This window comes from Megalopta genalis, unplaced genomic scaffold (genome assembly GCF_051020955.1).
Source record: "Megalopta genalis isolate 19385.01 unplaced genomic scaffold, iyMegGena1_principal scaffold0037, whole genome shotgun sequence".
Taxonomy (NCBI): Eukaryota; Metazoa; Arthropoda; class Insecta; order Hymenoptera; family Halictidae; genus Megalopta; species Megalopta genalis.
The window spans coordinates 808,547-834,841 of NW_027476106.1; the positions used below are offsets into that span (position 1 = coordinate 808,547).

The 26,295-nt window shown below is 43.7% G+C and overlaps 1 protein-coding gene across 3 annotated transcripts in view; it reads left to right on the top strand.

Moving 5' to 3' along the window:
- Positions 1 to 26,295, top strand: part of wdb (serine/threonine-protein phosphatase regulatory subunit widerborst) — a 65,583-nt gene that overhangs the window by 10,327 nt on the left and 28,961 nt on the right. Inside the window, exon 1 of one of the 3 annotated variants that reach the window (XM_076527666.1) lies at positions 2,318 to 2,466. The exons of the other annotated variants lie outside the window; for them this stretch is intronic. Coding sequence (XP_076383781.1) covers positions 2,346 to 2,466 — 121 coding nt within the window. The 5' untranslated portion in view covers positions 2,318 to 2,345. Of the gene's footprint in view, positions 1 to 2,317; positions 2,467 to 26,295 lie in introns of those variants that run through there. 3 annotated transcript variants of the gene reach the window in all.

Sequence of the window (26,295 nt, forward strand, 5' to 3'; positions counted from 1 at the left end):
CGATTCGCCGAATTTCTCGGTGCCGGAGACACGCGCGAGCCGACGCGGATTCGCGCGACGCGGCACGCGTGTGCCCTCGAGCGACGCGGCGAGCGTTTTTCCACTTGCCGCGCACGAAATTAGTCTAATTTCGTACACTTCCGGTTTCCTGTAGGGTTCTCACGCGGCGTCCTCCTCCTCCTCCCGGACTCGGCTTCGGCAATTCTTGCGTTCGCCGGAGAAAACGTGATCGCGAAAGCGTCGCAGAGCAGCGTGGCGGCTCCGTTGTTCGACGACTTCGGTTCTTCTCGGCGGGCATATAACTCTCGCCTACCCCAACTTCCGGTCGCGCGCCTCAAGGCCGCGATCACGCGCAGGCGAAAGAAAATGCGACTCGCGATGTGTTAACGTTATTAGGCGAGAAGCGGAACGAACTGTGCGAGCAGCCGGGCTTCGGAAATGCTGGGATAACCGCGTTTAGTGCGCCGCTGCGCGCAGCGTCCAGTGTACAGCGGCGAGCAGCGCGTAGCGTCTAGCGTACCAGTGTGCAGCGGCGAGCAGCGCGTAGCGTCTAGCGTGCAGGGACGGCGGCGCGTAGCGTCTAGTGTGCAGCGGCGAGCAGCGCGTAGCGTCTAGCATGCAGGGCCGAACAGCGCGTAGCGTCTAGCGTGCAGGGACGAGCAGAGCGGCGGTGCTCGCACATCAGCCGTCGCACCGCTATCGCGGTCGGAGCAAATATTTTCACCTGTTCGTTTCTCCGCCGCTGGATATTTATTGTGTCGCCTTTATTGCGCAATTATCGGGCGTAAATATTGCTGTTATGTAATTCGCAAGAATGGCGTTGCGCAAGGGCGGCCACGACGCCGGCTATTTTCAACGGAATAAACAATTCGCTCCGTAATCAGCCGATAATTCGTTTAAATCAATAAGCGCCCGGGCAGACTTTGCCGTTCTCGAGCGGACCTTTCGGCCGGCTTCTTACTTCTCGAAGGCGCGCAAAGAAATATAACACAATTTCGGACGAAATTCCCACCGGCGAAAGAAATTTCGTTCGACATTAATTGTCGCGTGGAGAACGAGCGCGTTTTCCCCGGCGGGATTTTTTTTTTATAAATGTTGATCATCGAATGGAAGCTTTTTCTTAGTTTATATAATTGCTTTACGAAAGATCGGTTGTTTCAGGGATGTTGTTTAGGGTGTTTTTTGTCGATTCGCAGGATCCGTGAATCGGCAAATGAATTTTTCGTTCTTTCTCTCGTTTCATAGATTCGCAAACGCGACGAACGCTTTAATCCTTAGAGGACCAAGACTGTTTATTTCCAGTTTACACGCTGCCAAGTCCAGACTGTTTTTTTTCAGAGAGAGAGAGAGAGAGAGAGAGAGAGAGAAAGAGAGACGAAGAGAAATTTTTTACTGAAAATTTTTCTATCGAATATAGAGAAGAGATATTCGTTTTTTTTTTTTTTAAATAAAACTTCGTCGATGTATTTTCATCGAAACAATCGCGCCTATTCTTCCAATGTTTTCTGCCAGATTTCACGGTTTTATCGATTTCTACCGCGTGTATGGCAGCATCGAACCGTTAAGGATGAAATTAAATACGAAGAAATTCGAAAGGACAGTGCAATCTCCTCCGAATATTGAATACGATTCGATTCCGTTCCCTTCTCTTCCTAATGGAAAAATTTTGCTAATGACAATCGAAGATCGTTCCAACGAAAGGTATTATAGTCCCCGAGCGACAATAAGGCCCATTTGTGTTTACAACCCCCTGCCTTAATGGTTGCCCCCTCCCCTGCCGCAGCAATCGGTCAGCTATTGGTCGAAGACGGTGACGACACGATCGACGGCGATCACTGCGATCTATCGTACGTTTTTGTTTTTCTTCAGTTCAGTGGCTTCTGCAATGAGCAAACGTTGACCGGTAGATTCGGGCCTGATAATAGCCACGCGACTTTGAGTGTCGTCGACATCGTTCGTTCGATCGTGTTCTGTGTGTTTATAAATACTGTGAGTGCATCAAAAATCAGTGTATAATATATATATATATAATAATAATATTATATATATATATATATATATATATATTATTATTATTATTATTATATTATATATAATAATATATTATAACTTATATATTATTATTATTATTATTATATTATATATAATATTTATAATATATTTATATATAATTATATATAGTAATAATGTATATATAATAATAATAATAATATATAATAATAACTTCTTTCGTACAGATTGCCTCTGTTGCAATTGCAATTTTCGAATAAATTTTTGTGCACGCGACAAAGAAAAGAAAGTACACGTCGGTTTGTTCCGATTTTGACAAAAAAAAAAACTCAGAAATGTCGCGGCGTTCGAACATTCCCGTGACTGTCGTGAGCTGCCGTAGGATAACTTTATCGAGAAGAAATATTGGAATGAAAATTGGCAAGATCGTGGAAACAAGGGCACGGAAACGGAAAGGTGAGTTAACTCGCGGACCGGTTAACAAGTTAATCGAATTTCCCGAAGGGAAGACTTTGGCTGGAGATTTGCCACCCTCCTCCCTCCTCTGTTAATCTTGACGGCAATTCCGTTTTATTGGGCTATTCTCTCGGAGCGATTGTTTTGTTCCTTAACCCCTTAACACACAGTCTTTTTTTTGGAGAATAACCTTCCAAAAGATCAATTTTTTTAAATGTAAAAAAACACAATATAGAACATTATCTTGGCAAAGAAAAAAAAAAAAATACAAAAAAAATCAAAATTTTTATTTTAATTTTGGAAAGAGCCGAATACTGCGATGATGCACGTACATCGACTTTTTTTTATCTTTCTTTTCGAATTGCTATTTCGGAAGAAACATATTCAGTAAAAATATTTATTTATACTTTTACAACATAAATAATAATAATGCTAGTATTTATTTAAAGAAATTACAACATTTCTTTTGCTGGAGAATTTTGAGATACTGCGCTTTTGTTGCATGGAAAAAGGCTATAATATATAATAATCTAAAAATAAATAAATATAAATAATAATAAATAAATAAATAATAATATATAATAATACACAATAAATAAATATCGATAAAACGATTTTTTTTCATCGCTTTCACATTGTTATATTCAATTCTCGATTACATTCGAGCGTGAAAAATTATAGCGACATAAAATACAACGCCGCTCGAATTATCTCGAGTGTGCACAGTTTTTTTGGCCTGTTTTAGTGCGCTCGAATTAACTCGAGCGTGCAAGTTAAGGGGTTAATCCATCGGTCGAGCGACTCGCTCTTATCGGTCGGATCTCCGTGCCAAATTGAGTTTTCCAAAATCAAGTTCAATGTGAAAGAACTCGCCACGTCCTCGAGAAGCTGCACGCGCGCGCGTTCATTTGCCAGGCATTCTCCGCGCCGCGCCGCGTCGTCTTAATTAATCGCACGAGAAAGACACGAGTAAAAACAGCGTCGTCTCTCGCTGCCGAGCAAACAATATTGTCCGATTAATCTCAATGTTATACTTTTAAATGAACGTTTTCCCGCTGAACACGTGACCCCACCGTTCCTCGTACGTTATTTATTCTGATGCACGGAGAGTGTGGCATACTAATGCCGACGCGCACGAGAACCGACCTGTTTCAACCAGAATTGCAGATGATTCTTGAATCGTAGATTTTTCAGATATATTCGCCTTTGGCTCCCGGCGTATTTTTGTCTCTGCGAGATATGATTCATTATGAATTATAAAATACATATATATATAAAATTATATTGTTAATATTATAAATTATAATATAACATACATATAAAATTATATTATTAATATTATAATATATATACATATTATATGGTTATATATTAGGTATTTCTTAATAAACGACTATTATGTTGTCACTCGTGAAATATTCCAATTAATTAATACTTATTATATTATATATTAATATATTATATTATAATTTATAATATTAATAATATAATTTTATATGCATATTATATTATAATGTATAATATGAATAATATAATTATATATATATATATATATATATATATATATATATAACAAAGGTTTGCGTGTAAAGAAAATTCTATATTTCATATTATTAGCTTGCTAATAATTGTTGACAATCGGTAACTATAAAAACGAGGCACAAAAATTGCCCATTTTTGTGCGCAATCTGACCGCGATTTAAATTAGAGAAATTAAATGTAGATTGCGAAAATGTTTGGCCATTTTCGTTAAGAATTGATCCGCGGCCTTCGCGAGTCGAAGAAATTTTTAAAACGCTCGCCCGTCTCGCACGATAATAACGAGAGACCAAGAAGAATTCGATTCGGTGCTGCAAGAAGAGCGATGCTCGATAGCCCCGAAAACCTTGGCGAAATATGTCTCTCTCTTTCCCTTCGCGTTGTACACTTTTGCTCAGAAATAGTTCCCAAGCGTCTATAAACAGCAAAGATATTTCGACGCTTCTATTTTCGCGGCGCGCCTTGAACAATAATAACGTTATAATGTCGCTAATAATTTCTGCATATCTGCCTCGCGGAGAACGCGTCGCGAACGATATTTTCCAATTCGAATTTCGAGCGCGTCGAATTTTTAAAACTCGCGGGGCGAGCCTTCTCGTTCCGCGGGAAACATGGAATCCAAATGGAAACCGTGAGTTCTCCAAGCGCGCGGCGATATTTCGTTTAACCCTTTTCGAACTTGTGTCGGCAAATAACCGCCCAAGTCTTTCTGCCGTTTTTATTTTATTTATTAATTTATTAAAATGCGCGACGGAATCGTCGAGAACGTCGATTTTCACGAAACGTCGAATCCGGAATCTTGCGGCACTCGGGGGGGGGGGGGGGGGAATCCGGCAGAAAATTTTCGGGGTTCGCCGTGATTATTCCGAGGCGAAACAGCCTAACGAGGCCAGAAGGAGAGAAATAAGCATGAAGTAAACGGGGGGCGCGCAATGAGCGCGAAAACGAAATAGCAAAATGACATTAATTAGCGAATGAACGAGGCGAGGCGAAATAACGAAGGCAATGAAGGCTTCGAACGGCCGCCGTCGTCGCAGCCTTCGCGCGGCGAAGGGCTTGAAAATCTGGATCACGGCGGCGGGGCAGTGGAGAGAGGAGGGGATGGTACGGCTCTCTCGTGTCGCGTCACGTGTTTATGCGCCGCGCGCTCGAACGGGAACAAAAGTCAACAGCACGACACCGGTTGGCTGTTGGCATTGCTGTTGCCGCGCGCGCGTCATCATTTTCGCTCGGATCGGCGCGTTCGCCGCGCGAGCGCCGACCGATCAAAATTTTCTTCCACCGGGCGGCTTTGCGGCGGCGGTTTGTCGACGGCGGTGTGTCGGCGGTTTGTCGGCGGCGGCGGCGGCGGAAGCCGAGGCACACGCGGTGCGAGCGCGCGGTTCGCCTAATTGACGGCGCCATTGATCGTCACGGTCACTGTCAAGATCATCGCGGTGCAGAAAGGATGATAGCGCAGTTTTCCGGGCGACGACGAGAGTGGGCGAGTGAGAGCGAGTGAGAGCGAGTAAGAGAGAGAGAGAGAGAGAGAGAGAGAGACGCGTTGACGGCGGCGCGCGACTCGCTGCTCGCAGCCGCGGCGTGTCGATCGTTAGGCTACGTTCGCACCGAGGCTACGAACGCACTATAGCGACACTCTCTTGTGTTACAACGGTGGCAAGTTGCAGCAGCAAGCATTTTATCGTGTTTTGGGTCTTGCGGTTTCTGTGAGGCCAATCTCCTTTAACTATTTTTAATTGACCCGTTCTTACATAAGAACGCTGACTCACGCTTGTTGTGAGAAGTCGAAATAGAATCGAACGAGAACGGATTCGATGAGTAGATTGAGAGGTTAGGGGGAATTGTAAATTGTTTACGGTTCTAATCGGTAGACGGTGGATTTTTATTTATGCAACGGATCTACGGTTATGCGAAAGCGAAATTCTCGTGACATTTATTTTCCTAGATTAACAAGTTAAATGCCGCGACGATCTGATTTTTAATTATGTGGGTCTTGGAAAATATAATATATAGTATATATAGTATTATGTATATAGTATAATATAATAAAATAAAAAAATAAATATAAATATCATAAAATAATATTTATATTATTTTATAATATATATAATATTATAAATATTATAAAATAAATGTAGTATAGTATAATATAATAAAATGTATATATAGTACATAAAATATTCTAAACATCTTGAAATTTGAGAATACGTTCTCGTTTCCACTAAAATTACAATTTGAACAGCTAATGACTGCCATAATCTTGACACAAAATATTGCCACTTCTGTTAGCCGCCTCTAAATAAATAAAATACAAAGACGAATTTTACGAGTTATTCCATTAGGCTCGATGAGAAAGGCTCATTATTGGAGAAAACAACCTTTTCGACGCTTCGGTTTCCAGGTATACATTGAACAGGCAATAAAACATTCTCGATTGGCGCTCATAAAAAGAGCGTTGTAATCGTTTGCCATAAAATCAAAATTACTTCCTTGCCAAACCCGACAGATTAGAAACACATTATCGTGTCCATCGCATTGTTCCGGTTAGGTTTAATGGGCTTTCCTCGAAGGGCTCCGTGGAAAATCTAGTTTCAAAGGCTGTGATGATTTCTCTTTACGGTGCGAGTAGCCTCGGTAGGCGTGGCTTCATTGATCCTCGGCTCGAAGGAGCACAGAGACCGGTGTGCTCGTAATCTATCCCCCCCCCCCGTTCTTTCTTGCCCTGGACTTAAATATTCTTAAACAATTTCAGGTAGCCGGAGAGAAATGAAATTGTCTTTTGTATTCAATTCCTTGGGCGAGCGTGGCTTAATTGCTCTTGACCCTGACAGAGCGCTAGAGCAGCGCTCCGGAGGGCAATCTACCCTTATTCGTGCTCGAAAGTGGTAATCTGGTTTCGCAAGCCGGATTGTCGTTAAATAAAATGTATTTTTTACCGAGTCGCTTGAGTGGGGGTGCGATCTGTGTCTCCCGTCGCTAGCAGGATCAGAGCAGGTGCTTCGGTGGGCCATCTGCCCTCATCACCTCCCATTTCGATTTTATATTTTTAATACAGTATGGATTATTTGATTTAATTCATTTATTTACGTTTGTTTGAAACATATAATAAATAATATATAAAAATATATATATATAATACTAATATATGAATATATAATATTACTGTATAAATATATATATATATATATATATATATATATATATAATATTAATATATAAATATATATAATAATATATAACATATAAACATATATAAAATATAACATTAATATATAAATATAAAAAATAAATCTATGGAAGCTTGTACACCAAGTAAACATAAACCTTACCAGCGGAACTGGACGTCGACCACTGATTGGCTCGGCCGCCTCGCGCCATCGCCGTGCTCGCCTCTCATTGGTCAGCGTTTTTCGTTAATAACTCGTAAACGACGCCGCGGATCGCATTTTCGCAAAGGAAAAAGTTACTCGAAATGACCTCAGGAACCGTTCACTTCCCGCTCACACAATAATTTCGGGACACCCTGTATAAAAGCCGGCGAACCGGAGGCACGTTCTTCTCTTGAAAATGTTACGGATTTAAAACGTTTTCTTTTTCTCTAAGGAAAAAATTACTTCGAATCACCTCGCCCTTCCCGGGTGTCGACACGATTATGGGACACCCTGTATATAGCGAAGAGCGATGCTCCTGACGTGCAAAGCAATAACGTTTCCCCGCAGTTGAGCCAGGTACAGGTAAATTTAACGTCGCGAAAAAAGTGACAAAGTATTTCTGGTGACGTAACAATGCCATTAAAGGAAAGTTCGCAGGGGAAGAAGCTATAGCTATACATCGAAGGAAATTTTCTTGTCGGCTGGGTCGGGTGGGCGTGGTCTATTTGCTCTCGCCTCTGTTAGAATCAAAGCAACAACCGACCCTCCCAGAGATCGTCTGAAACGTCGTTCCGAACTCTGAACCGTCGAACGCGGGGTCCCATCGATAGTTGGCCATTAAATTATTCACACGTTCCTCTCGCGACGTAACGCGCTTCAAAGAGAAGAACCGGTGGGGAGGAGGAGGAGGGGAGAAGGAGCCTCGAGCCTGGCAGAGTGCGCGTAATGTTCGAATGCATATGTAGCACGTTTTTCCACGCGTTGTTTTTTCCGGCCGTGATTTGTTTGCCGGCGTGCTCCGCGAGCGAGAGAGAGAGAGAGAGAGAGAACGCGAGGGAGAGAGGGAGGGAGAGAGAGAACGCGATGGAGAGAGAGCGCGAGGGAGAGAGAGAGAGCCACAGCAGCCGGCTGTCCTCGTTCATAAACGCAGAGATAGCGCGGCGAGCGGTGAAAGATGCAGCCGTGCGGCTATTGTTCACGGTCCTCGCGGCGCGAGAGTGGGGGGAGAGGGCATTTCCCATTAGAATGGGACAGCGGAAGGAAAACGCGTGCGCGAGAATAGGAAGCGTGGAGGCGAGTAATGGTGGTGGGGAGAGAGAGTCGCCGATGCGACACGCGCGCGGAAAAACGGCACGACCTGTCTCGAAATGATCGATCTCCCGATATATCGTTTGCTCCCGCAGATCCACGATATATCCAGAGGTCGCCCACGTACCCCCGATGCCCCGGCTATTTTTACCGTTTCTCCACGCATTCGAATGTCGATCTAAATTCGATACCTGCCGGACATTGTTCTGCAGCCAACGTTGTTCATGTTCTTCGTGCTTTTTCAAGCAAGTTTCACCCAGGAAATTTAAACCTGTGAACGTTGTTGCGATCGGAAACATTGATAGCTTATAGCAAATTGTTAGGAGTCAATTACAATGACTTAACTTTTTTATTTCTGATCTTTTGCTAACGACTCGAAGACGACTTCAAGACGAATATTGTTTCAAATCATTATGAACTTCAGGTTGAAACTAATAATACCTCAATTTAATTTCTTTTTTGTATTTTTGAATTGCAGCGGGTAATGGGTTAAAGCAGGATTTCGGAGGTAATTTAAGTAGTAATTTTATTTGTATCGCAACAAACATTGAAAATATACTTATATTAATAATAACATAAAATAATGAAATTGTTATTATTTTAAATTTAATAAGAAATTATAATTATTTTAGTTATAAATTCTAATTCCAATCTAATCAATAAATTATAATTATTTTAACTATAAATTATATAATTTATAATTCTATATTAATTATAATTTATTGATTAGATTAGAATTAGAATTATAAAAGTGTGATAAATAAATTATACAATTATAAATATAATTTTAATTATAAATATTTTATACAATGTAATCGCCGTCGTTGCTTACGTCCTCTTGCCAGCGTAACGTAAATTTGTGCAAAATGTATATATATATATATATGTCTGAAATGAACACGCGTATTGAAATTGACGTATTGAAATTTGAAATCGCACTGTCGTATAGAACTTCCCGGTAGACCGAATATTTCAGATATTCATGGCCACGGTAAATGTATCGTACAATATCGCTGATTCTCCGTTCTAATTCTAATTCTCTTGAAACCCGAATCGCCCCTTTAACATCCGCCGCCGGCGCTACTGGTACAATTTCGTCCACCTCGAACCACCACCACCACCACTCCTGCATTACTTTAAAGAGGGTTGAACTTCGGAGGGTGGTTTGGTGGCCCGCTCGCTTGAGATATACCGCAGCCGAAGAAAAAAATAGGTGTCCAATATTTCTGGCAGCACTCCAAAGTCTGCAAAGTCTCGTCCAAATTGGAGCCGAACCGTTTTCATGGTCTTTCCCTATTAGCAATCTTTTGCAGACCTTTCCGTGAAAGCGGAATTTTCACGAAGCGCTCACGAATCGATCCGATGCGAACTTCTGATCGTTCCACAGTCCGTAGAATTTCAGTCGGTTCCAAACGAGCGATGAAGAAGTCTTTCAAAATATTTTCCGAATCCGAATTTAATAGCCGCCCTTAATGACTGTGGCCGCGCTGCTAATATCTTCGATTCTTAAAAGACCATTGTAATTCTATGTTATATATTAATATATAATAATATATTATTATATAATATATTATATTATATATATATATATTATTATATAATTATTATATAATATATAATAATATATTATTATATAATTATTATATAATATATAATAATATAATATTGTCCGCAGAGCTGGGGAAAAATAGATTTTTGTGAAATTAATTAATGCAAATAAATTTGTATCATCTAAAAATAAATTTTGAGACTATAAATATTTTTTATGTTATATGTTATATATATGTATATAAGATATAATATATATCTTCTCGTGTAACGCAGAAATAAATTTTGCAGACGAATAAACTTGGCAAATAAATTCTCTTGGAAATGGTATTTAATTGCACATGGAAATAGCATTTCGAATACGTGCGATCGGGAAATATCTGAAAACTAAAAATATGCTCATATAAATATATAATTGCAGCCAATTTTTATTTTGTTATTAACGTCGATCGAAGCGAACACCGAGTTCCGTCGAATTCGTAATTAAAAAGTGAAACGAAAATTCAACGTATTCGATTGGACATAACTCGACAAATGTGAGAGACAAAAAGGTGTCCTGTGACATAATTTAAGTACACACCGAGTACACGAAATTCTGTAAAAATTATTTACTTTCAGAGAACAAAATAATTACGGACGACGATATAAATTTAGTATGATTTGAAGGTGGTAGAAAAGATTGTAATAACAATAAGCCACACGTTTAATCGAATAAATTATTTATTTCGGGGTTATTCTTTGAAACTAACCTCTTCGCGCTTTTCGTACGAAAATCGACCACTGCACGTCGCGCAGAGATCGGAAGAAAAATCGCCGAGAAATCGTCGACAAAAATTGACGAATCTAGGCGAGTCAGCCGCCGGTCAAACGGCGTCATCGGCACGGACTGTGTCCACTTTTTGCCTAGAAATCGACCAGCGTGCGTCGCCAACGAATGCACGCGCTCGTTCGATTATCAACGACGTTCTCGAACGGCACGTGATTACGCGAAGCGCGTTCGTCGGCGATGGCGCCCTTGACATTTCCCGTGTCCAAAACGAACCGAGACCGTCTCGCAGATCTTGCTCGCACACCTGTGGCTCGCGGAGCAATCTACGCGGACGTTAGACGGGTCGGTCGGCCGTTTGACGGCCGTCGAGTATCATTTGCGTGTTTGTCGACGAGCGCGCCGCGTCCAAGGCTCCGCGTATAATTATGTTAATGGGCAGCTCTCCGAGCGGTTTTCGATGGTAAACAAACGCGGTAGGCGTTCGACGATTCTGCCATTGACATTGATGCGACTCGTTAAGGGAGCCGCGCCGCTAATAACGGAACGTAGAGAGAGAGAGAGAGAGAGAGAGAGAGAACAGAGGGAAACGTGTCTGCGTTCACGTCCGCGTCGAGATGCGTCGACGGAAAACGCGTGAATAGAACCGGCGAATGATGTCGGGGCGCGGCGCGCGGCGGCGCTGCGCTCGGGCCGCTCGGCGTTTCGCTAATTGGGCTCGATTCGACTTTCCACGTTCCGTGGCTGCTCCCCCCTCCCCTCCCCCATGCTGTAATGGTCGACGGAACCTCTCCGGCGCGGCCGTTGCGCGAAAGAATCGGCCGAGAATGGGCCGCGTTCGCGCGCGATCGAATCGTTCTCGCGGAAACCGGTGTGCTCGCATTGTTCTCCTATGGTTGCCGCGTCGTTGCGGGGGCAGATGGAAATTCAAAGCGGGAAACAGATACTCGAAAGACTCTTGGCCTGTTCCAGGCTTATCGCCCTTCCTCGGTCCACGATAACGCGACCTTCGGCTGCTTATCGTAACTCGGTCTACAACTACACGGCTTTTTTATTTTGTACAGTCCGCCGCAGAAGGCTGCCACCCTGCTCGGAAATGTCCCGAAAAAGTCTCCGTTCGCTCTGTACGGTTGACGAAATATCTCGTCGTATCGGGAACACGATCTCCTCCGACGGTCTCTTCTCGTCATGGAAACTTTCCGAAGCGATATACGTGTGCAGCGCTTTGCCGTTTCACGTCGTTCCGAACCATTATAACCTAGCGCGACCATGCGGCAACGTTTCGAAATTGTACAGTTTAGTTTCGAATCTGTTTGTACAATGATTTATAATAGATAATGCTGTGTTGCGTGAAACCGTACTGTACGAGACCCAGAGTCGGTACAAAAAGGGGGGTTATGTGCTGAAAACTTATTAAAATCGTTTTTTTTAAATTCCATATAAGCAACTTTTATTAAAAATATAAATGTATGTGTAACACGTAACGAAAAAAGCAACAAAAATTGCTTCTTTAAATGTAATAACGTTTAAAATGACATAACCTATACTTGCGGTAAATTCAACAACGTAGTAACTTTCTTTCTCATAGCAAAACCGACGACAAATTCGGTTTTCATTTTTTTCGACAATGGCGCAGCCGGACGAAAAATCTGAAAAAAATTGAGCGCACTGCTTGCGATAGTACCTTATCAGGGAATTAATATAAAAATAACCTCTATATTTTTGTTTTCGAGAAATCTTCAATTCTCCGATTTTTTGGGGGGTTTCCATTTTTTATAATCACAGTTTGCAACCGAAAAATCTGAAAAAATTCTATAACATGCTGCTGGATGTCCAAAATAAACGACGTTTTTCTCAAAATTTTCAAAAGCCATCGAAGGCTGCCATCCCTTGGACAGCGCAGGATGATCTTTTTTCACGCCAAAACCATCTAGATCAATTGAAAGATACTTTGTCGATTATACAGGGTGTCCCAGAGGTTTCGATGTACAAAATTGAAAGATAGGTCGCTTGGAACTGCATTAAAAAGTTATAACAAAAAAGATACACGATACAAAATACGGAATAGTAATCGACTTGCTGTTACTGCGAACATTGACTCGGATCAGCAATATTTACATCGAGTATGTTTATGTAAACTGTGATTACCGTCCGAGATCGTCTTAAGATTTTTAAAGTAATTATCGTCGGTAATAGATTTAGATGTTTTCTAAATATGTATGTACGTCATAAAAATATTTTATCCGAATAGAGAATCAACGAGTCGTACAAAAAGCGAATTCTACGGTTAACGGGTTGACCCTCGATCGGAGTTGCGATGACGTTTAAAACAATCCTGTGCTTTATTCAACAATCTTTCCGTAGAATATTGTCGACGATATTTCTCGCAGATTTAATAACCTTGCTGCGTTGTTCCCAGCGCAACAGAGCCATTTGTTTCGTTCAATTGCCGAAAATTGACTGGTCGGATGACGATTTAAGTGCGTCGGGTCACAAACGACCCGGCAACCGCGGGCCGAGGGTTAACGGTTACCAACCACCGTGGCCAACTAGGAGCGTGTCGGGCCTTTCCGGTTTCCTATTCTCGGCAGGAACAAAGGTGGCGCTCGGTAGATACCGATCCGGATGATCGAAGGACGCGTGCCAGCGAGGAGCGCGACGGTGGTGGTGGGGGCATCGCGGGGAAGAGGCGGGAAACCATTGGAGTGAAGTAGTCGCGCGATGCGTGACATCGTTTATAGCTGGAAAAGCAAATGCAATCGCGATGATTCACGGTTCCGAGTCTCGATGGCGCGCGAGTATCGGCGGTGCGCCCGTTTCCCGTGCCGACCAACCGAGGAGGCTTAGGAGTGGGGGGGATTGTTGCTGGAAGCTGGACAAAACGCGTAGATCGGCGCGATAGAAACCGGTGGAAATTAGTGGCGTGCCACTGACGAAAGACCGGGCAAGGTGACACGCACTCCTCTTTCTCTATTTTGCACAAAATATGATATATATATATCATATAAAGTATAATAAATTTATGTTTACTTTATTATACTTTATATAATATAATATAATATAATAAAGTATAACATACTTTATAGTTATTATATTATATTTATATTTTATTTATATTTCTACCATTATATTATATTATGTATATATTTTATATGATATATAAAGTATAATAATATATTAATAAACTTAAAATATATAATAAAGATGAAAAAATGTATACATAAAAATTAATTAAAACTTTTTTTCATTTGAATTTACATAAAAGTTATTATTATTATTATTATGAAGAAGTTACATAACTATTTAAAACAGCTAATAAATCTTGGATTTTGAATCTTCGAAATATCATCGATAAATATATACAAAAGTTTTATGGAAATGCGACACCTGAAAGCTTTCATTTTGGACACTGCGAACCGGGAGTCCAGCCCCCACTGTGCACCGCTCTCGGCGAGCAGCGACGGCAAGCGCGGTGAGGAGAGCGGGGAGGGGAGGAGTCCTGGCTAGGTGAAAGAGAAACGATCAGCACCGGTGACCCGTGTGAGTCATTGTCGAGGTCAAGTCGATAGCCAACAGTAGTTGTTGATGGAGCGCGCAGCTGCGATTGCAACCGTCGTCGAGCTCTAGCTCCTCTCTCAGCCTCTCTCGTCGCGCACGTCCGCGAGAGATTCGCGTTTCGCCGCCGCTGCGGAACAAACTTGCGCTCGTCACGGACTCCGCGCCGATACGCCGGATTGTTGCTCAACTCCGACTACTGCTTTGGCGTTGAAGTTTCGACTACTTGTTGGTCGACGGTGACGGCCTCGAGGATCGCTCGAGCGCCTTCTTCCGGTTCCGACGGTTTTCGGGTAATCGCGATCGTCCGAGCGGGTCGCTCGATTATATAATAATATATATATATAAATAAATACATATATATAATATATAATAATATAATATTATAATATAATAATATAATAATATATAATATAATATAAATATATAATAAATATATAATATAGTGTATAATATTATTATAGTATATATTATATTATTATATATAGTTATATACTATATTATACTATATTATATATTAAATATATATATATATATATATATATATATATATATATATATAATATATATAATTATATACTATATTATGTTAGTATCGTTGTTCTGCGCTAAAATGATTAAACGCTAAATCTGAGCTAAATATCGCGATCGAGCAGTTTCGAGCCACTGCTTCGAAAATTTCGGCACCGTTCAAGACAACCTCGGAAAGCAGCTAATTCATAAGCCTTGATCCCGGCTCGGAGCGGAGCCATAGTTCGAGAGAGAGCTCCTTTATCCGGCATGTGTCCCGTATCCGTGCGTCAGCATCGATCGCTCGCAATCGGTCACGAAGTTGAGGAATAAATCTCGCGGCAACTCGAATCGCCGGGTTTAAGCAATTAATCCCCCACCGGCTGTCCGAGGATTAAAGCACAGGCTTCGTCGTTGGAGTAGACAATAAACTGTTCTGCATCTGAAACCGTATTAACGCGCCGGATAATAGACGGAGGTCGGCGCAATAGATCGACCAACGCGACGGTTTACGACGAGTATGTATTCAGAACAACCCGGCTGGCTCCGGGATTCTATGCATGCACATACGGTGGCCCCACCAATGAGAGTTCGTACATCTTCTAGAACGCAATAACTTGTTAGAACTGGACCAAGTGACCTGAACTTTCGTTTTTTAGATCATAGAGGGATTAGTATAGTCTAAATGATGAACCACGTCTCCCAGGCGTGATAATCATTTCTGGCTCGATTTTTTGACCACGTCTCTCAGACGTGATAACCATTTTTGGATCCATTTTTGACCACGTTTCTGAGTCGTGATAATCATTTCTGGTCCGATTTTTTGACCACGTCTCTCAGACGTGATAATCATTTCTTGCTCGATTTCTTGACCACGTCTCTCAGACGTGATAATCGTTTCTGGCTCGATTCTTTGACCACGTCTCTCAGACGTGGTCGTAGGGCGGAGAGTTAATCGACGAGAAACGAAACGAGCGAAATCTCTGATGAATATATATTTTTTAAACAATAATTCGCGAGAACGCGGAAACTGGGATAAATAAGGTAGCTCGTAGGATTTCGGTGGAATTCGTAATTCCGTGCGACGATTCGGTCGACGGGCAACGCGGAGGCGGAACGTTATTTCGGGCCCCCGTTAAATTCGTCGGATGAAATTCGCGGGAAGAGCCTCATTAAAATTGGAAAAAGTGGCCGACCGCCGCGAAAGCACGCGAGACAGAATTGTTCGCGGAATAAAATTTCGCTAACTTTCATTTTCACGGGTATCCGCCGCCGAGAGGAAGAACGGGCGCGCGAACGGGCCAATTACACGGAATCAACCGCGAGAGACCGCTGATCAGCCACTCATCGCCGCTAATTGGAGCCTAAATGGGTGACTGGATCCTCTACGTTTTCGCAGCTCCTCGCTGAATCTACGGAAGCGATGCACCGCCCCGCGCCGCGCCTCGCCGCACCTGGGCAAGAGAGAGAGAGAGAGAGAGAGAGAGTTCGTTCGTCCGAGTGAAAAGAGAGCGAGCGAGAGTCGTCCGATCGATCTCGCCCGCCCAATTTCTTCCACTCGAGCGAGCGATCGCAATTAACGCGTCAAAGCTTGCGACCCGATCCGGTCCGCTACCGCGCGCCTTCCCCCTCCCCTCCCCAACTCCCGCTTTTCCTCGGCTCGTCGACCGAAACGAACTGCTGGAGTGTCGCGAGCCGCCGTCGCCGCCGCCGCTGCCGCGCGACCAGAATGACGCGCTGGTCCACTGCGCCTCCCATTCGAAACAATTCCATCGCGTTTCCTCGAAAAAATATACCGCCTCTTCCGCGTCGACCAAGGCTGCGTGGTCATTCAAAAATCGAATCGAACGTTTAACCGGGTCTTCTGGTATCTCGCTCGACTTCTTTTCTTCGTGTCTTTGAAGAGAAGAGTTTTGGGGTTAATAGAGTTTATTTGGACAATCCTAGATGGCGCGTCACTGGACAATTTGGGAAGAGGAGATATGATTATTTGAGCCTGTTGCACCTCGTTTTTATGATTGTTAGCAATTGTGGCAACTTCAAAAATCAGCCTCAAAAAAAATAATAATATAAAATATAATGTATTAAAAAAGATAATATAAAATCTAAATTCCCAGAATATTTACTGTAATCGATCGATCAATTTTTGAGAAATCGCGGACATAATTTTATAATAATAAAATAAGAAAATAAATAATAAGATAAATAAATAAGAAAATAATAATAATAAAATAATAAAAACAATAAGAAAAAAAATCGTCCCTTTTTTACCCTTCGAATGTAGTAGCCGCCACCCCCTCCCCCCTCCCTCCGTAACGAACGAGGAAAAAGCGCGATGCGTTCTCGAGAATTTTTCATGCCGTGTTTCCAAGAACTCTTGTGTTTTATCGATTGTTGCATCAAATTTTTTTGAACAGAGGTTTGTCTGCACAGTGGCACCTCGATTATCGGAATTTGTGTCGGTCAGTGTTGTTCCACACGTGTTTACTTGATCGGTTCGGATAAGAAGAGGGTTCTCTACCGCAATGTATTTCAGCTGAGAAAACGTTTCTTTTGTGCGCGATAAAGAGCATTCCAGCCTGATAAGAAACACCTTTTTTATTCGTTGATGGAGACGTTTGTTTGGACAAAGGTCGATTTCATTGTATTCTTCGTTTTTATTGCTAAAGATGACGAAGATTCAGAGAATTGCATCGAATGGCATAAATTCAAATCGTTAGTAATTAATTTAATTTAATTTAGTTCAATTTGATTTAATTTAATTTAGTTCAATCTAATTTATTTTAATTTATTTTAATTTAATTTATTCTAATTTAGTTCAATTTAATTTATTTTAATTTAATTTATTCTAATTTAGTTCAATTTAATTTATTTTAATTTAATTTATTCTAATTTAGTTCAATTTAATTTATTTTAATTTAGTTTAATTTAATCCCGTGCAGCACCATTATCATCATAATTACAACGATTATATGCTGCTGTTCGATTGTAATAATTTCACAGGGGAGAAAGGAAAGTTGATATTTATAGCATACCTACATATAATTCAGCGCTTAAATATTAATGAGGATAAAACAGAATTGTATCTCGAGATTAAGAAGAAACGGAATAACATTCATACTTAACAGGTTATTATTAGAAATCGCGATCACGAGTCCAGAGTCGTTAAAGTACGTCATGGGGTTAATTTAATATTATTTTGTCAGCGATTTAGGCGACCAGTTTATATAGAAACTCGTTTCGAATTTTGTGATAGCGGCTGCAAATATATTTATTATATATATTTATTATATTGTTATATATTAAATATATAATGTTATAATAATAATATAATAATAATAATAATAATAATCATATTTAATATATATTATATTTATTATATATATTGTATACATATATATTTATTATATTTTGTCATTAACAATTTGAACCGTCCTATAAAAGGGGTTAATCGAAGCGAGGCTCAGTCGCGTCATGGCGACTTGAACAAAAATCCCGACATAACCTTAACGTTTTTAGATTCGCTCGATTGTTTCGCGTCAAATTTGCTGGTTCTCCGTTCGCCTAGATTGCCCGACACGTGGCCGCGGCGCGGTTCGATCGCGAAAATCGGTCCCGTCGCCGCAAGGATCCGGTCCGTTTCTTCCGCAATCACGCCCCCATTGTAGCATTGTGGCAGCGGGTGCGTCGAGCGCTCCCCCCCTCCCCCGCGTTGGACACGGTCCATCCGCGGAGCACCGCGCTCGCCCAGAAGAGGAGATCTAGACTTTTGCCTCGTTCCCGTCGATCGGCGGATTGGATCCCGGCCAAGCGTATTGGCCGAGAGCAACACACGGCCGACGCGCGGGGTCAAGGATCTCGATGATAATCGCGCGACGAGCAACCAGATTGTCTCGGTTGAATGGTCGTTGCGAAATTTCGAACGGGATTAGGGGCGCCCTTCGAGCACGCTGGGCCACCGACCACGCCTTCGAGCAGGTTGATCGTGTGTTCAAGGTCACCCAAGAGGTCACCCGCGGTCCATCTTCGCGTCATAGCCAGAGGTTTCGGCAGAGAGAGAGGGAGAGAGAGAGAGAGAGAGAGAGAGAGAGAGAGAGAGAGAGAGAGCAACGGCAAGATGAAATAAACGCTTGAAATACAGGATATCCCGAAATTATGGTACCTCGTGGAAATGGGGGATTCCTGAGGTCATATGAAGCAACTTTTTCCTTTACGAAAATTTTCTCCGAGGATTCGTTTAGGAGTTATTAAGGAAAAACGCTGACCAATGAGGAGCGAGCTCGGCGCTGGCGGGAGGCGACCGGTCCAATCAGCGCAACTGGGCTCCACGCGCTCGTTGGCTCGGCGAGCGCGGCTGGCGCTAGGCGACCGAGCCAATCGGCGGAACCGCGCACCGGCCGCCGCGCGTCTGCTCGAACTCGCCTCTCATTGGCCAGTGTTTTTCGTTAATAACTCGCAAACGGAGCCGCGGATTGAATTTTCGCAAAGGAAAAAGTTCCTTCAAATGACCTCAGGAACCCCTCACTTTCCCCCTCGTTTCCATAATTTCGGGACACCGTGTATAAATCGCGGAATTGTCGAGTCATGATTCTCCGGATAAAATAGACTGTTCGCTGGTTGAAATGATTTATCGAGCTCTCCGGGTTTGGTGATTGTGAGGGAGGGGGGGTTCTTAGGTTCTTGATTTAGGATGAATCGATCGATGGACTCACTGGTTATTTATACTGTGGCGTGGTTGTTGGGAGAAGGGGTTTCCGATGCGCCGATAGCTTCGATAGCTGTCTAGGCGACTTTACGAGTCTTCTCTCTCGGAAAACAAATTGGAAGTCGTCGAGGAATGATTACCGAGCACGATTCGCTGCGTCTGAAGTCGTGGAAGTCGTGGCCTAGTTCTTTTTCTCTCGCGCTCTCTCTCGCGCTCTCACTCTCTCGCGCGTTCTCTCTCTCTCTCTCTCTTGCTCTCTCTCTCTCTCACTCTCGCTCTCTCACTCTCGCTCTCTCTCTCGCTCTCTCACTCTCTCGCTCGCTCTATTATTAAAAATAGGGAAAATAATGAAAAGTATTAAAGTTGTTCCCATAACTAGATACAATAGTTCTGGTCGAAATAGTGAAAAATATCATTTTGTATAAAATATAACTACTACTAAAAACAGTGAAAATAGTGAAAAGTATTAAAGTTGTTCCCATAATTAGATACAATAATTCTAGTCGAAATAGTGAAAAATATAATTTTGTATGAAATATAACTACTACTAAAAACAGTGAAAATAGTGAAAAGTATTAAAGTTGTTCCCATAACGGAATATAATTCAACAAAGACAACATGGCCGCGTCCGAGCCTCCTCGACAGGAAATGAATCTCTTTCGCAGTTCTCGGCTCGATAACAGCTGATATCAACGATTACGCGATATCGCTGTTGCTCCACTGCTATTATCCGCGTTATACACGTTTCTTTGGTAGCATCGAGCGTTCGGATAAGAGGCAGAGAGGCTCTTTTCTAAGCACCGTGATCGACACCGACTGCAATCTCTTCGCTCGTTTCCATCGAAAACTTTATCAAACGATCGAGGCGATTAAACGCTCTTTTCTTCGAATTTTCTGATTAATAAATAGCATCCTTTCTACGAATTTTCTGCACGATAAGAAGTATGTATGCTTCTCCTGTGTCCCATCGTGCCGTTTCCCCAAAGCAGCTGACGCGCGCGGCGCGACGTCTCCGACGGAACAGTGTTCCACTTGACGCAATATTGCGTCACCCGTCGCCGAGCACGGGGAGAGTCATGCACAGAGAAGCGAGTCGAGTTCGGAACACTCGATCGATCGTTTCGAGCGATTTTTAATTATTCGCTGGCCCGTGTCGAATCGCAAGAGCGCGAGCGTGCGCGCCATGTAATTCGACTTTACGCCACCAAATGTAATTACGATTTCATCGGACTCAGTGCTCGCCGGGTAAAGGTAATGAAACTGTTCCAACTTCGCGCGATTAACTTCTTCGTGCCAGACAAAGTTGTTCGCGGAAGGCCGTTGTTCGAACGGAATGGTAAATGTTCCGAACTAAGCGGATGGTATTAATAGAGGAAATTAATGTTCGCGAAGGGTTCGAGATAAATGTATTCGGTGTCCCAAAAATGTCTCGCAATCCGGAGCTGGGGGGTTCCCGAGGTGATTTCAAGTAACTTTTTCCTTTTCGAAAATGTTCTCCGAGGCACCGTTATCGAGTTATTAACGAAAAACAGTGACCAATCAGAGGCGAGCGCTCGGACGGCGCGAGGCGGCCCAGCCAACGAGCGCGCGAGGTCTAGTTGCGCCGATTGACTCGTCCGCCTAGCGCCAGCCGCGTCGCGCTAGCCGCGCCCGAGCCATCGAGCGCGCGGAACCCAGTGCGCTGATTGGCCCGGCCGATTCGCGCCGCTTGCAGGCGCACGCCTCTCATTGGTCAGCGTTTTTCCTTAATAACTCGTTAACGGTGCCTCGGAGAACATTTTTGTAAAGGAAAAAGTTTCTTGGAATGACCTCAGGAACCTCTAATTTCCTGATTTCGAGTGATTTTCGGAACACCCTGTACACAAAACGAAGTAGAATAAATTGCGACATCGTTTCGTCAAGAATCAGTGAAAAATGCTTCGCTTAATTTCAATTTCCCGTGGGCCAGAAATTCAACGCGTTAGGCGAAAGAGAACCGACGGATCGAGAGTTTCGTGGATTCCGAGGCCGAGCTTCTCGCTCGGCTACCCCCGACCGCGAAAATTCGAAACGCGCTTGATCATTTTCCGGCTGGCCTCACGCCACCGACGCCACCGATCCCATTACTGGCCATTACCGGCGATTCACTGGCGGGCCGGGTCGGGCCGGGCCGGGCCAGGCTGAGTTTGCGACAGCCCGGCCTCTCCCTCTCTCTCTCTCTCTCTCTCTCTCTCCACCGCCAAAACCTAATCGCCGTAAGTACACTCACACTTTTACGCGGAAAGCTGTGCACGAGGCTCTGCCGGCCTCCGCGGCTCGTCGAAACGCGTCGGTCGTTTCCATCGGAATCTTGGCTGGAGGCGGTAATTGCCCTCCGGGGCAGTGCCCCGGCATCGGTCGGGGCAGCGAAGCCACGCCCACTCGAACCGTTGAACAGAAGCAGGAGGTCGAAGATATTCGGTTTCTTCGCCTTCGAAATTCGTTTCTTCCAATGTTTATTCGATGTTCGGCAGGTGTTGGCGTCGATTGCCTCCCTAGAGCTTCGTTTGGGACGATCGTGCCACGCCCGCGCGATGTTCGAAACTGTGGGAGGAGTCATTGTAGCTCTTGAAGCTAGATTTTATAGTGATAGAGAGTCTGTTGGGCTTTGAAGCTAGACCTTTAAGGGTTTACTTGGCGTTGGGCTGGTTTTAACATCGATTGCCCTCTGAGCCGGCGCTCTGATTTCGTTCGGAACAGCGAAGCCACGCCCACGCGATGTTCGAAACTGTGGGAGAAGTCATTGTAGCCCTCGAAGCTAGGTTTTATGAGTCTATTCATCTTTAAAACTAGATTTTTAAGGGTTCATTTTTCGTTAGGCAGGTTTTAACATCGATTATCCTTTGGTCCAGCGCTTTGGTTTCGTTCGGAGCAGCGAAGCCACGCCCACGCGATGTTCGAAACTGTGGGAGGAGTCATTATAGTCCTCCAATTTAGATTTTATGGTGCTACCGAGTCTATTGATCTTTAAAACTAGATTTTTAACGGTTCATTTTGCGTTGGGCAGGTTTTAACATCGATTATCCTTTGGTCCAGCGCTTTGGTTTCGTTCGGGGCAGCAAAGCCACGCCCACGCGATGTTCTACACAGTGGGCGGAGTCCCTGTAGCCCTCGAAGCTAGATTTTCTGGAGATATTGTTAAGTTTATCGGTCTTTGAAATTGGATTTTTAAAGGCTTTTTTTTTATTTTTAATCGCTTCCCCTTGGAGAGCAATGTTCGGCTCCGCTTGGAGCCACGATGCCACGCCCAGATGAACACGCCACGCCTCACTTAACCACGAGGAAAGACATATAGTTTTTCTTAAGATATCGAGTTTCCTGACCTACGAAACTGAATTTTAGAAATTTTATTTAGCGTACGGCTATCGCAATTCCATTTAGAGCAACGAAGCCACGCCCGCGTGTGACACCGAAGACTGGAAGAAATCGTTACGGTCCTCCTAGCCAAATCTTCAGGACGTAAAATTTTTTTTAAATTACTTATTCCTTGTACAGGAAAGTACAGTTCGTATAGAATATCAGAACGTACGACTTCTCGAGGTGTAGAGTCTCCCGAAGGCGATAAACCGAATCAACGTCGATAATCGTATTTGTTTTGACTAACTCGCTGATAGACCGTTCGTACGAAGGGGCGGCATTTGAAACTCGTAGCCCGATACATTCATCGAGTAATCCTCTGCCCTGTAACCACGTCTGAGAGACGTGGTCAAACAATCGAGCCAAAAATGTTTATCACGTCTGAGAGACGTGCTTGCAAATCGGGTCCAAAATGATTATCACGTCTAAGAGTCGTGGTCAGATAATCGGGCTAGAAATGATTATCACGTCTGAGAGACGTAGTCAAAAAATCAGACCAAGAATGATTGTCACGTCTGAGGGACGTAGTAAAAAAGTCAGACCAAGAATGATTATCACGTTTGAGAGACGTGTTCACAAATCGGCCCAAAAATGATTACCACGTCTGAGAGACGTGGTCAAAAGATCGTCCCAAAAATGATTACCACATCTGGGAGACGTGGTCAGATCGTAGGTGAAAGGGTTAACGTATTTCGCAATTCGCCTGCATACTATAAGTGCATCAGGCTCGCAGTTCTGCCGAACTGCGCGGGCCAGATACCGACACAGGAAGTGCTATAATCGATATCCCATCAGTTTCTAAATGAAATCGCCAGATTTACGATATCTGGCTCTCGCAAACCAATATACCGGCAACCGGAGCCTGTCGGAAAAATACCCATCCATCGTCGTTTCTCAACCGGTTGCCGAGGATTCATCTCAGCGGTCGCGAAATCACCGGCAAACAGTTTTTCGCGAGTGGTTTTTCTTCGACGGGAACACCGGTCGACGGTGCAATACTAAATATTTGCTAGAACAAATCGAAGCGGCTTACACGTACGCCGTTCTTGCTTCCACGAATTTTGCGAAGCTGCATTCCAACCGATTCGTCGACTCGAATAATCGACGGGGAGGGGGGGGGGGATCTTCTACCTTTGACAATAATAATAATTGTAATTCTTTCTTTTTTATCCTCTCTTTCAACCTTCTTTCTCCCCGATTCGAAATTTCGAAAAACAAAATAGATTCGGGCACTGGATATATTTGCTGGAAACTTAAAAATGAATTTTTAAGTCTAGTCGATAATTAGTTGGAAAATAAACTAAACTGCGATATTCTTCCGTTTATTTTCGTAGCCACGCTCCCATGCAGACCGGGAAATCGGTTTCGAGATAGACCACCCCGGGTGTTCCCGTGCCCCTGCGGCCGTGTTGTTTCCCGAAGGACGGTCAACCGCGATAATCGTGTTCGCATAATCGCGGAGAGAGAGAGAGAGAGAGAGAGAGAGAGAGAGAGAGAGAGAGAGAGAGAGAGAGAGTGGTATAGCCTCCTCGATTTTCGTGATCGTCGTCGCCTCGTCGACGTCTTGACACTAAATTTACCCCCCCCCCCCCCTCCAAGGAGGTTCAAAATGACTTGTGCGACATTTCTTATAATCATTATTCATTTCTACAATTTTCTGTGTCATTTCCTAAAATATGCAATTATTTGTATATTGTAGAAAATATTCAATATTCTACATATTAAATTATCTGCATATATATATATAATTCGCTTAATTTCGCAATCACTCGCAATCGTTTCATACGCGCCGACCTAATAATTAGGCTGTTTCGTATTTGGCCCGCCGATCTTTATCGCGAACGCGAACGCATCGAGTCCGGCGACTAAGACAGATGGGCGGGGTGGGGTGGGTGGAGCAAGAGTTTACGCTGATGCAACAATGAGATGCGCCGATGAAACATAAATGAAATGTAAACGGAAGACGGTGGAATAATGGAAGGAAAATATAGGCGGAAAACGGAGGGCAAACAGTGGCGTAAGAAAGCAGAGATTTCGTAGCTGCGGTTGCGCGAGGCCGGCGCGCACGTGGCCGAGGAAATTCTCCGCAATTGCGAAAATTCTGTGTTCACGTATTCTCCCTCTTACTAGCTACCTCACCGCCGCAGCTAGTAAAAGGGGGGAGGTAATTACGGTGCTAGAGGTAGGTGATCGTCGAATCGTCGCATGTGGACTCCGAGTCCTCCTTCGAATCGTCGGAAGAAATTAGGAATAGGAAAGTTAAATCATCGCTTTTATTCTAGTATTGCAATGTATTCACAGTAATGTACACCGGCGCGCTCGGAATACTTCTGGAAGAAATTACTGTAATTCTGAACTACGACGGCAACGCGGAGCCTACGTCCGATCGTAGTTCAGAATCCGTAACGTTCACCGGTAGACGCGCCCCACCCCGCTGCGCGGGACAGCCTGCGCATGCGTCGCCTTCCGTAGTTCGTTTCCTTGACTGCGCCGCCGGTGACAGAAATCCTCCTCTGCACCGAAATCATGTTCCATCCAACGGCGGACAAACGTCTTCGAGAGAATTGATGGACGAGGCTCGAGACGCGTCTCGCCATCCTCTCCGGTATGTATATCGGCATAGAGACTAACCGAAGTGAGCAAGCCATTGCACGCGCGGTCATTTAAGAGCATTTGTTGTGATTATCTCTGGAACAATGCAGCGTCGATGTCTGCTGGTCGGCGTGCCATCGGTCGAGCGCGCGATTTTTATCCCGGCTCCGCGAACCGCGACGGCTCGGCTCCGTTTACACGATCCGTGTACACGTTTATCCAGCAGCTCGGGTGATCCGGTCGGTCGACTGTATCCGAAATTCGATACGCCGCGCCGCGAATTAATTAAGTCACGGAGCAACGTTCCATTGAAATTAATATGTATAACTCCGGGACGAGCGGTCGACGAGCGCTCTCTATCTCTCTCTCTTTCTCTGTCGATTTCTTGCTCCCTCTCGATTTCCCTCTTTTACTCTCACTCAATTTCTCTCTCTCTCTCTCTCTCGATTTGTCTCTCTCAATTTCTCTCTCTCTCTCTCTCGATTTGTCTCTCTCTCAATTTCTCTCTCTCTCTCTCTCGATTTGTCTCTCTCTCAATTTCTCTCTCTCTCTCTCTCTCTCTCTCTCGATTTAAATCTGCCCGCCGCGACTCGTTAACGGAAAACGAGGTGAGAACGGTGACGTTCCCCGTTCTCGCGATAGCATCGTCGTCCGCCGGCGATTATCAGCCGTGGATCAGAGTCCGGCGCTGTGTGGCACTCTGCTCTTCTTGTTCGATTGTTACGAAGAATTACGCGCGGCGTGTTTACCGCGCGACGATGGTTAATTGTCTCCACAGC